General features: G+C 32.2%; 4 protein-coding genes across 4 annotated transcripts; 2 read left to right on the forward strand and 2 right to left on the reverse strand.

The window, feature by feature from the left end:
* Positions 1 to 615: 615 nt before the first annotated feature.
* Positions 616 to 2,400, forward strand: HYPBUDRAFT_151474 (uncharacterized protein). Its single transcript, XM_020220512.1, has one exon. It carries the CDS (start codon positions 760 to 762, stop codon positions 2,263 to 2,265), a length of 1,506 nt encoding a protein of 501 aa, XP_020078989.1. The 5' UTR covers positions 616 to 759; the 3' UTR covers positions 2,266 to 2,400.
* A 62-nt stretch (positions 2,401 to 2,462) lies between these two features.
* VMA2 (H(+)-transporting V1 sector ATPase subunit B) lies at positions 2,463 to 4,073 on the forward strand (the record flags this gene model as incomplete). Its single annotated transcript, XM_020219482.1, has 1 exon — positions 2,463 to 4,073. Exon 1 carries the CDS (start codon positions 2,538 to 2,540, stop codon positions 4,071 to 4,073), a length of 1,536 nt encoding a protein of 511 aa, XP_020078990.1. The 5' UTR covers positions 2,463 to 2,537.
* A 339-nt stretch (positions 4,074 to 4,412) lies between these two features.
* On the reverse strand, positions 4,413 to 7,132 carry ACO2 (aconitate hydratase). The gene has a single exon (XM_020220513.1). The coding sequence runs from the start codon at positions 7,033 to 7,035 to the stop codon at positions 4,591 to 4,593; it is 2,445 nt and encodes an 814-aa protein (XP_020078991.1). The 5' UTR covers positions 7,036 to 7,132; the 3' UTR covers positions 4,413 to 4,590.
* Positions 7,133 to 7,489: 357 nt separating this feature from the next.
* Positions 7,490 to 12,025, reverse strand: BUD5 (Ras family guanine nucleotide exchange factor; the record flags this gene model as incomplete). The annotated part of the gene is made up of 1 exon (XM_020219955.1): positions 7,490 to 12,025. One exon carries the CDS (start codon positions 12,023 to 12,025, stop codon positions 7,490 to 7,492), a length of 4,536 nt encoding a protein of 1,511 aa, XP_020078992.1.
* Between the last annotated feature and the right edge of the window lie 330 nt (positions 12,026 to 12,355).

Below are 12,355 nucleotides of genomic sequence, written 5' to 3' on the forward strand. Positions count from 1 at the left end.
GAAAGTCTAGAAATCATTCGTAACTCAGTGATTGAAAATGATCGATTAAACGAACTATCAAGATCGGAAATTGATGATATTTTTAGAATATACTTTCAAATTAAACAAGGGAACTTGAAAGAGGTGGTAGAAATGAGTAATTTAGATCGTCAGTTAACGAGATCCAAGAATAGCGACGAGAATTCAAATATTCCTTATGCATCGGTTAAGTCGATTAAATTTTTATCTTTACAACTACTAAAATTGGAGATTATAAATGAAAAATTGAAATTGAAGAATATTGAACGGAGTAAACAGGCTACCAGCTCGAAAATAAGTCATTTAAGGACCGATATAGAGAAACAAGCAAATACTATAGATTCTGAACGTACTAAAATAAATGAGAAAGAACACCAAATAATCGATAATTTTAACAAAACTAACTATAAAATAACATCCCAAATATCGGAGTATAAACATGAAAAAACTTATCAAATTGAAAAACAGGCATGTCAATTACAAGCAAGTCATTTTAAAGTCTTGAAAGATATTGTGTTTTCCCATAAACTATCCTCTAATAAATATACAAGTATAATAACAACCAAGATATATAAACAGCCTTTCAAGACTTCAAGGCTTTTATTTTTTGATCAGCCAATACTTTCAATTCAAGACTTATTGAAGTATAATAATAAGGTGATCAGCATAAATGAATTCTTTGAGAACTTGATCCGTCTTCAAATTCAATTACTTGATATATTTAAAATAGGTAATGACTTCATGCATCTTCCATACCTCGTGGAGTTGAAGAATTATCTCCCAGATAGCTCTTTCCATGATTTGGTTCAGGAAAAAGAAAACTTCATGACTAGTGGGGGAAATATATCTCCAGATGACTCAAGCAATGAGGAAAAATCACCGGTATCAGCTACAGAAATAAAAGAAATCAACGTGGATAACGAAAGAATCATAAAATTGGGCGATGAGATTAAACTCCCATTATCTTCCAAAACAATCAACTATCAACTCAGAAGAGCATCAGTTAATGGGAGTAATAAGAATGATACAAAGGCTAAATCGCCCCTGCCATCGGCCCCTGAACCAGAGAGAAATATCAACAATAGTGAAGATAAACTAGGCGACCAAGAAAAGAAGAACAAAGATAAAAATTACCTTAAGGGTAAGCGAATGGTGATTATCCCCCACAAAATTTTGACCAAACCTTTCACCAAGTTGACCACCAAGGAATACTTGAAGTTTCTTCTGGTGATTGTTAAGATAATTGTCAATTTCAAAACGTTTTTTGCGTTAACAATAGACTCATTACCAACAAGCCATTCACAACAATTCCAACAACAACAACATCAGGCACAAGAACATGGCATTAGAAAGAAAACCTCTTCGTCTACTCTTTCCAGTACCATTAATCAATTTCGTTTCAACCTTAACCACCATAATACCAACGAGAAACCCAGTGAAGATGGGAATCCACTCAACGACAATAGCATGTACGATTTCGAACATATTCTTGAAAAAATTGCAAATATGGAATCTTTCTTCAATATCAAGTTGGGAATATTGGAACAAAAAAAGAATAGAGCAAACGAATTAAAGAAAACTTATCCTGGATCATACTCATCATTACCCAGTCACTATAATACCAACAGTACTACATCCAGCAGTCTTAACGAGAGTCCCAAGGAGGCCAGTAATGTCTCTGTAAACGGATCGCTAATATCAACTCCTACATCCAGCTCTTCTTCGGCCATGAACTCGATTATCAAATCAGATATCGAAAAACTCGACCGAGACAGACAAAACCACTCGAGACAATCACCCCTTAAGTCCTTATATACAAATATATTCCAGAAATCAAAGGCTCACCTGCAAGACTACCGGGACCCACAGCACGACGAGCCCGATGGTCTTTCAACTGACGTATACGGCAACATCAGTGAGACCCATGGAAATGCCCGATCCAGCAGTGCCAATCTCGATCCATTTTCCAACATCAACATTCCAGAATCGCCCGAGTGGGACCGCAACCCAGACTTGAAGGTCATAATGCAAAAAGTCTACCAATTAATGGCCAACGGCACTGGCCGAACCCCAAATCAGATTGCAAAAACCAAATCCGCAGCCATTAGTCCTCGTACAACCTCAGCACAAAATAGCACCAAAAATCAACAGACCCCCGGTAACAACATTGGAATTGATACTTTGAAGATGATGGCCCAATCCAAGGTCCAATTGGACGACTGGGACGTCATAAGCAAAATGTATTAAGCCTGTAAATAGTCCGTTAATCTAAAGAATCCTATCCAACTCTGTGTAAATTTGAGACCTCTGCACGTGTAAATCGTGTCCCTAATTTTAATTCTCGCTCAGAAACCAATTTTCTCTCATTTTTTCAACACCCCCAAGGAATCTTATCAGAAATTCCATCTTGAATTACATTTAATCAACTAGTTTAATAGAACATTAAGCAGATCAATCAATCGTACACTTCAATAGGACAGCCAATTGAAGATATATTGAGAAAAAACACAAGTCACATCATGTCATTATCTGATAAAGAATTGTTTGAATTAAATAAAAAGGCGGTTACCGAAGGGTTTAAAATTAAACCAAGAATCAATTATAATACCGTTGGTGGTGTCAATGGACCATTAGTTATTTTGGATAATGTTAAGTTCCCTCGTTATAATGAAATTGTTAACTTAACTTTACCAGATGGTACTGTTAGAGCAGGTCAAGTTTTAGAAGTTAGAGGATCCAAAGCTATTGTTCAAGTTTTTGAAGGTACTTCGGGTATTGATGTTAAAAAGACTAGAGTTGAATTCACTGGTCAAAACTTGAAAATCCCAGTTTCTGAAGATATGTTGGGTCGTATTTTTGATGGTTCCGGTAGACCAATTGATAAAGGTCCAAAAATTTTTGCTGAAGATTATTTGGATATCAATGGTTCTCCAATTAATCCGTATGCTCGTATTTATCCTGAAGAAATGATTTCTACTGGTATTTCTGCTATTGATACTATGAACTCTATTGCTAGAGGTCAAAAAATCCCTATTTTCTCTGCCTCTGGTTTACCTCACAATGAAATTGCTGCTCAAATTTGTAGACAAGCTGGTTTAGTTAGACCAACTAAAGATGTTCATGATGGTCACGAAGAAAATTTCTCCATTGTCTTCGCTGCTATGGGGGTTAATTTAGAAACTTCAAGATTTTTCAAACAAGATTTCGAAGAAAATGGTTCTTTAGAAAGAACCTCTTTATTCTTAAATTTGGCTAATGATCCTACAATTGAAAGAATTATTACCCCTCGTTTAGCTTTAACTACTGCTGAATATTTAGCTTATCAAACCGAAAGACACGTTTTAACCATTTTAACTGATATGTCTTCTTATGCTGATGCTTTAAGAGAAGTTTCTGCCGCTAGAGAAGAAGTCCCAGGTAGAAGAGGTTATCCTGGTTATATGTATACCGATTTGTCTACCATTTATGAAAGAGCCGGTAGAGTTGAAGGTAGAAATGGTTCCATTACTCAAATTCCTATCTTGACTATGCCTAATGATGATATTACCCATCCAATTCCTGATTTAACTGGTTATATTACTGAAGGTCAAATTTCAGTTGATCGTCAATTATATAACAGAGGTATTTATCCACCAATCAATGTCTTACCTTCATTATCCCGTTTAATGAAATCGGCTATTGGTGAAGGTATGACTAGAAAAGATCATGGTGATGTTTCTAATCAATTATATGCTAAATATGCCATTGGTAGAGATGCTGCTGCTATGAAGGCTGTTGTTGGTGAAGAAGCTTTGTCAACTGAAGATAAATTATCTTTAGAATTCTTAGAAAAATTCGAAAAGAATTTCATTTCCCAAGGTGCATATGAAAATAGAAGTATTTTCGAATCTTTAGATCAAGCCTGGTCTTTATTAAGAATTTATCCAAAAGAATTATTAAATAGAATTAGTCCTAAAATCATTAACGAATTTTATGAAAGATCAAGAGAACAAGAAGATGATGATGAAGAGGAAGAAGATGCTGATAAATCTCATGATAACTTAATTGATGCTTAAAACATTCAATTTCTTACAAATATTTCTCATTCTAGTTCTTCCGATAAAAAGCATTACTTTGAACAGTCCATTTACAAATTTGCTTGTTTTTTTCTTTTTATAAAACCCCCCTCCATCGACCATTAATACGACTCAAACAACTTTTTATTTCTTGCTATTGATTGTTTAGACAATTGTATAAGTTTTCATTTTACTTTCTTATTCTTATTTAGGCACCCATTTTTTTGCCTCTAGTTCTTTTCAGATCTCCCTCCTCATAAAAAATATACATTTATTAGTTATTAATATTACATGTATTTCAATTTATAAATAAATAATCTATATTAACATAGAATAGAACGGAAAGAAACTAAATCAAACTGATAAAAATATGAACAATGAGTGCAATAAATAAGAAAGACGCAATCCTAAGAAGTAAATTAGAGTCTCATGACGAAAGTAATTAAATAAAAGTCTGAAAGATCAACAGACGCAATGCTAAAGTTACAATATGGGAGATTCGATCAATATTGGTAGATTAAGCAGAACCAGCAGCTGCATCTTGTTCTCTTTTAACATTACCAATATAATTAATTGCAGAACCAGCTTTAAAGAAGTCAATTTGATCTTTAGACATGGTATGTTTACATAAGATTTCGAATTCTGCAGAACCGTCTTTAGGAGTAACTTTCATTCTTAAAGTACCGCCATTATTACCATCTTTTGCAACCATATCTCTTAAATCAACAGTAGTCAATAAATCACCAGAAGAAAGTTTATCGTAATCTTCTTCGTTGGCAAAAGTTAAAGGTAACATACCTTGTTTTTTCAAATTAGTTTCATGAATTCTAGCAAAAGATTTAACTAAAATGATAGAACCACCCAAAAATCTTGGAGATAAGGCTGCATGTTCTCTAGCAGAACCTTCACCATAATTATGTTCAGCAACAACATTCCAAGGGCGACCTTCAGTTTTCCATTTAGTCATTAATTCTGGAATACCATAAGATTTACCATCAAAATCATAAGCAGTATTAACTTCACCAGTTTCTTTATTGACAGCACCGATTAAAGTATTATAAGAAATATTTTCTAAATGACCTTTATATTTTAACCAAGCACCAGCAGCAGAAATATGATCAGTAGTACATTTACCTTCAACTTTAAGTAAGATATTAGTAGATAATTCTTCACCAGACCAAGGAGCAAAAGGTTCTAAAATTTGTAATCTATCAGAATCTGGAGAAACATTAATTTTAACATCAGGTTTTGGTTTTGGATCAGCTTCTGGATAAAACTCAGCACGACCTTGAATAAACCCATCATCTGGTAATTCTTCACCTTGAGGAGGTTCAAATTTGAAAGATTCACCATTTGGTAATTTAATTGAATCAGTAATTGGATTATAATTCATATCACCGGAATAAATCATTGCAGTAACCATATCAGGAGAAGTTAAGAAATTCATAGTATTTCTATTACCATCATTTCTAGCTCTAAAATTTCTATTAAAAGAGGTGAAAATTGCATTAAAATCAGTTGAAGTTTTTGGAACATCAGATCTATCCCATTGACCAATACAAGGACCACAAGCATTAGCTAAAACAATAGCACCGTTGTTTTCAAAAGTTTTAATTAAACCATCTCTTTCAATAGTAGCTCTAATTTGTTCAGAACCAGGAGTGACATAAAATGGAATTTTTGGTTTTAAACCAGCTTTTTCAGCTTGTCTAATGATTGAAACTGCACGAGACATATCTTGATAAGAAGAGTTAGTACAAGAACCAATTAAACCAGCACTAACATTTTCAGGCCAACCTTCATTTTTAGCAGTTTCACCAAATTTAGAAATTGGAGTTGATAAATCGGGAGTGAAAGGACCATTTACATGAGGTTCTAAATCATTTAAATTAATTTCAATGACTTTATCATATTCTGCACCTTTATCAGCTTTTAAGAAATCAAATTGATCATTTGCGATAGTGGCAGCTTCAGCAATTGGAGCTCTATTAGTTTGAATCAAGTAACGACGATGAGCATCTTGATAAGGGAAAGTTGAAGTCGTAGCACCGATTTCAGCACCCATATTACAAATGGTAGCCATACCAGTACATGATAAAGAAGAGACCCCTTCACCAAAATATTCGACAATATAACCAGTACCACCACGAACGGTTAAGATACCAGCCAAATAAGTAATAACATCTTTTGGAGAAGACCAGCCAGATAATTTACCAGATAATTTAACCCCCAAAATTTTAGGAGCTTTTAATTCCCAAGGAGTACCAGTTAAACCATCAACGGCGTCAGCACCACCAACACCAATTGCGATAGCACCCAATCCACCGGCGTTAGGAGTATGGGAATCAGTACCCAACATCATTAATCCAGGAACCGAAAAGTTTTCCAAAACAATTTGATGAATAATACCAGAACCTGGCCCCCAAAATTGAATACCATATTTTTCACCACAACTCTGTAAAAAATCAAAAACTTCTTTATTAGTTGCAATCGAACTAGTTAAATCAGAGTCGGCACCTTCTTTACCAACAATTAAATGATCACAATGAATCGATCCTGGTACGGCAGTACTAGCCATACCACAAGTCATAAATTGTAATAAAGCTGTTTGTGCAGATGCATCTTGCATAGCTACTCTATCTGGATTCAACTTCAAATACTCTTGTCCTCTGATATTAGATAAACTACCATTAAATTTAGCTAAACTTTCTTCTGGATTACATAAATGGGAGTATAAGATTTTTTCAGCCAATGTCAATGGAGTATTATTAGTGATTTGATTAACAGTTTGTAAATTACCAATCAACTTAGCATACGGTGGAGTTCTACGAACATATTCGGGTGGAACGTTAAAGGCACTTGATAAATCTGCTGCTTGAGTAGCCAATGATCTGCTAGCTCCTTGTAAACGTAACGTTATTGCAGCACGATTTGACCTGATAGACTGTCTGGCACTCAACATGATTAACTTCTCTTTCCACTGGATCTTCAATACAAAAAGAAGAAGAGTAAACTAATTCATAAAAAAAAAAAAAAAATAGAAAACACCAACTGAAAAATCACTATTGTAGTGTGCAAATCTCTGAAATTTTTCAACGCTCCAATAGTTAATCATCAAGTTCTGATTACTGCCTTAAATTAGTTAATCTTTTTACCCTGCGCATTATCGAAAAATGAGTCAGAGTTGCAAATTTGCCGTGGGTGGTGTACGGGCCGTGTACTAGTTGCAAAAAAATTACTTTAATTAATAATACATTGGGGAAGTACAACACGTCTATATAAAGAGTCCAGGGAAATCAAAGGGAAACAAAAGCAATGGGGAAGAATAAGAACAGAAGGAAGAACAAAAGAGTAAAAGGAAACAGGAAGAAAAGAAAGGAAAGCAGGAAGAGGGAACACCTCTCTATGGTACAGTATTAATGATAAGCTTCTCTTGGTTGAACCAGACAACTGAGTTTCCAAGCACGATCATCTTCTTGACGATTCAATTGACAGACTTTCCATAAATCCAATAGGATTAATTCTTGTAATGCTGGGAAAGAAGTGATTTGCCAATCATCAAGACCACCATGTTTAGCAGCAGCTGGACCACCACTCATTCCAAAGAAAATACTACTTCTTTTTTGATCTTTACTATTATCAATGGAAGAGCTGGTATAAGGAATTTGCAATGATTCAATGTCAGCAATAATTCTAGTAATTTTTAAGTATTTATCAATATTGATTAATTTTTGATTTAAGAAAGTATTTGCTTTTCTATAATTTGGATTACCATCAGTGACAAAAGTTAAATCTTGTAAAAATAATGAAAAATAAGGAACCACTGGAACATTACATTCATTTGAAACCAAATATATTTTTAATTCAGCACGATAAACGCTGTAATTTTTTTCTGGATGAATGATGCCTTTTAGATATTCATTGAGTTCTTGATATTTATCAGGTAATCCTTGCCAGACTTTAGTTAATCTTGTAATTAAATGTGATTGTAAAGATGTTATAATTGCTGCTAATGAATTAAAATTTCTTAATTTTAAACATGAATATGCAACTTTTAACCAAGTTCTAATTGCATTAATTCTTGTTTTCATATTAATATCTGGTTGTAAAATTGATTCTAAAACATATGATGACAAACAATTAGTAAATAATAATGATTGTCTAATATGAGGAGCTAATTTTAAATGAGCTCTTTTGGCAGTAAAATTTTCATTTAATAACTCATCATGTTTTATTGAACAGAAAATATGCGATTCAATGATAGTTAATTGTCTTGCAATTTCTAAAGGTGCATAATCAAATAAGTAAGGACGATTATTTGGCATTTCTATACTTTGATCACAAATATTATACCATTTCATTAACATTGTTTCTAAATTAAAATTAATAAAATTTTTTTGAGCATATTTTGCATCACACCAAAGTTCTCCTAAAATTGATCTAAATAGAAGTACTGATCTTTCAATTTTATATAATTGACTTTTATTAATTGATGTTTCATTTAATGGATTATTATTTTGATTACCAATCATTGGTAATCCCATTGATTTTAGTGAATTAACCGTTGATTTATTAGTATCAAACCTCAGTAATTCTAATCCATTTATAATTGAATTACGAGAATTTAATGAGTATTCAGATATTGAACCATTGAAACTACCAACTGAATTTTTTCTGGTAATTTTGGTCATGGTAATATTTCGATTTTTCAATTGTTGAGTTGTTTTAACTGGTCTATTAAGAAATCCTGAACGACTTTCAATTAATGGTTTACTCGATAATTTTGCTGCAATATCAATTAATCTAATTGCGTCTAATGGTAAATGAACTGCCACACCTTCATTGAAAAAATTCATTAAGGTAGTTAATAAAGAATAATCTAATTCATGATTCCAGTAAGATTCCATCCATAATTGGAACATTTTAATTACTAATCTTCTTCTATTTTTCAATTTAATTTCAAAAGTTAAATCTTCATTATTTTGATTGGTATATTTAATATCAAATCTTGAAATCAATTCTTCAATTAAATCAATACCACTAGCAAAACTCCTGAAACAAATGAAAAATGTTGAAACGAAAAAGTATTCTGGTGGTGAATCTTCATCAGTTAAGGTAAAGACTAAACCTTTAAAAGAAGCCCCTAATAAGTTACCATTTGCATCAATAATTAATTCATCATTAGTATTGTATTTACTTTGGGAAGTATTATTATTAACATATGGTTCAAATTCAGGATTTGATATATTCATTGGAGAAGAACCATCAACATCACCAATAATAGCATCATGTAATAAATTAGCACCACTTGGAGTTAAACAAAGTTTACCAGTTTGACCAGAAATAACTGCAGAATAACGATTAATTTGATTAGGGACTTTTGGTTTTAAAGCTTTTAAATCACGATTTTTAACAAATTCATTTTTAGTAATTGCAAGAGAACATTGTTTAATTAAATCATCTGGTTCAATTTTAATTTTAGAATAATCAATGTAACTTCTTGCTGCACTTAATTTAAAATCACCAGTAAGTTCTAATAATTTTCTAATTGAACCAATAGTACCACTAATTGCTTTAATCATTTTAGATGAAACTTGAATTAAATCACCCCCTTCCTGAGTATAATAATAGTCTTTTGAAGGAGAACTTTGTTGACCACCGTTAATATTAAACAGATGCTTTTTATCGTCATCAGTCTCATTATCAGTTTTAATTTTTAAACATTTAACTCCATAAACCAAATCATTTGATAATGAAAATAATACATCTAAGGAATCATCTAAAGAATTAATTTTTTCCAGAGAAAAATCTGACCCGGTTCTTGAAATAAATAATAATTCTCTTAAAGAGGAAAGAATATGAGATGCTAAAGTTTCTAAAATTTCACAACCTTTTGTATTATGTTCAATTAAATCAAGACGACCAATAATCATACCTAAATAAGAATAAAGAATTGAATTAATTTCGGTAACTCTTTGTTTTGCTAAAGGTGGTGATGATAATATTGGATAAGTCATATCATTTTGGAATTTTTTTTCATTTTCACGTTTAATAATTTCTTTACTTTCAATTGACCATATTTGTAAAAAAGAAATTGCTTTTCTAATAACTCTATAAACCATTAAAGTTAAAATTTCAATTTTATTAAAATTTGAAGTACCTTTATATTCCATGGCATTTTGAGTTAATTTAAACCAATCTTGTAATAAAGATTTTCTTGATTTACGAACAATATTTTTTTTAGTAACAATTTCAGTATTTCTTGAAATACAATCAGTTTCTTGTAATAATAATCTAACCCCATCTCTAATAGAATTAATAACTTTAATTGAAAAAGTATATTTACCACGAGGAGTTTGACGAGATAAAGGATTTATTAAATATTTCCCACAGGAATGAAGAAGCGGTTTTAAATAAACTGAATTTGGAATTTTACTTTCATCTTCATCATCATCTTCTTCTTCATCTTCATCATCGATATTAGATACTGCAATACTAAAATAATTCATTGGAATCCAACCTCGTTGTAAAGATTCAACTAACGTGACTTCACCCCAACCAGATTCATCAATGGTATGAACAAAAGCTAAATCATCTTTATCAAAAGATAAACAAATACTAGCATCAGATTCTGATTGTAAAGTACTTGAATCAAAAGGATGTAAAGCACGAATGAAAAGAGAAGATAAATCTTCTTCATCGAGACTATCGGCTTCACTTGCAATGGATTGACGATAAGTGTTTGAGTCATTGAATGTATTATTAGATTCATTTTGTAAATCATTTTCATTTTTAGGATCAAGTTTTGAATCGGTGAAATTTATGTTTAAGCCATTTGGATATTTTGAAGATAAAGGATTTTTTGAATTTTCAATGAATAAATCATTTTTTTCTTGTTCTGACATTGATAAGTTATTAAATTTATTAACTAAATCTTTTCTGATTGGTATATCTGATGAGTTTAAATTGGAAATGCTTGATTTTTTAATAACTTTTAGAGGAGTAATTTTATTATAAGGTTTACTAATTTCGATAGTAGTATCATTTTCAATATCACTTGATCTACTACTTATAGTACTTGAAAGTGATTTATTTTCATCATCATTAATTTCATCGACATCCTTAGTGGACAGTTGAGATTCTTCAATTTTATTATAATAATTTGAAGTTCTACCAGCAATTGATAAAGAAGAGTTATGATTTGAGCCATTAACTTTATCAACATTTTGTTGGAAAGAATTCATGAAATTATAAGAATCTCCTGATTTATTTTTATTTTGTAAAGTAATTGATAATCGTTGAAATTTATTACTTAATCTTTGATGAGGTAATTGGGGAGATTTATTTTTCAAATTGGAACTTAAACGATTGAATGAAGAAGAAGAAGAGATATTATCGTTGCTACCATTTGGGGTTAAGAAGTCTGAATTTGGTAAATGATTTGAGGAATCATTTAAAAAGGCGCCTGGATTATTTTGATCAATAACCGGAGTGAAATCGTCAATGCGATCGATATGAGGATAGGTGGAGGACGTGGGTAATTTAGGAGTGGCGTCATCGTCATCGAGATTAACCACATAAGAATTTCGATTGTTTGATCTACTGGGATTGATATAAGTAATTGAATTACGTTTCTTCATGGATAAATCATCATGACTGTCATTTTTCAAAAGGGAATTATGAATCGACGAGAAGCTGGGAGTGCTGCCGTTGGCAGTCATGTACGACTGGAACGTTTGATTTGATAGATCAGGGTGAATAGATTGGCTTGTTTCGAAGCTGTCAGAATGGGCTAGGTCATTTCCATCCAATTCTTCTTCTTCTTCCACGATTTGATGGTTCGAGCGATTATTGAACGCATACTCTGATTCCACCGGCGAGTAGACGCTGGACGAGGTGCTGTAATGGGTGCCTGCCTTATCACCAAAGGGAGCAGTGGGCACTTGATACATTGTGAGCGGCTATAACGAGTGTGAGTATCTTATAAGTGTAGTGAGTGTATCAGTATATGAGTGTATCAGATGAGTGTATCAGATGAGTGTATCAGATGAGTGTATCAGTGTATCAGTGTATCAGTGTATGAGTGAGTGTAATTGCACAAGTGGTAAAGCGTACGAGTAATCAAGATATAGATACAAGATGGTATAAGTAGAGAAGTAGGAGATCAATTCCTTGTTTTAATCAATTATTAGACGCCCGCTGTTTTTCTATTTGTGGTTTTAATAAAAAATTTGAAAATGCGAAAAAAAAAAAAAAGAAAAAACTTGTTTAACGCGTTCGAC

This window comes from Hyphopichia burtonii (assembly GCF_001661395.1).
Source record: "Hyphopichia burtonii NRRL Y-1933 unplaced genomic scaffold HYPBUscaffold_1, whole genome shotgun sequence".
Lineage (NCBI taxonomy): Eukaryota > Fungi > Ascomycota > Pichiomycetes > Serinales > Debaryomycetaceae > Hyphopichia > Hyphopichia burtonii.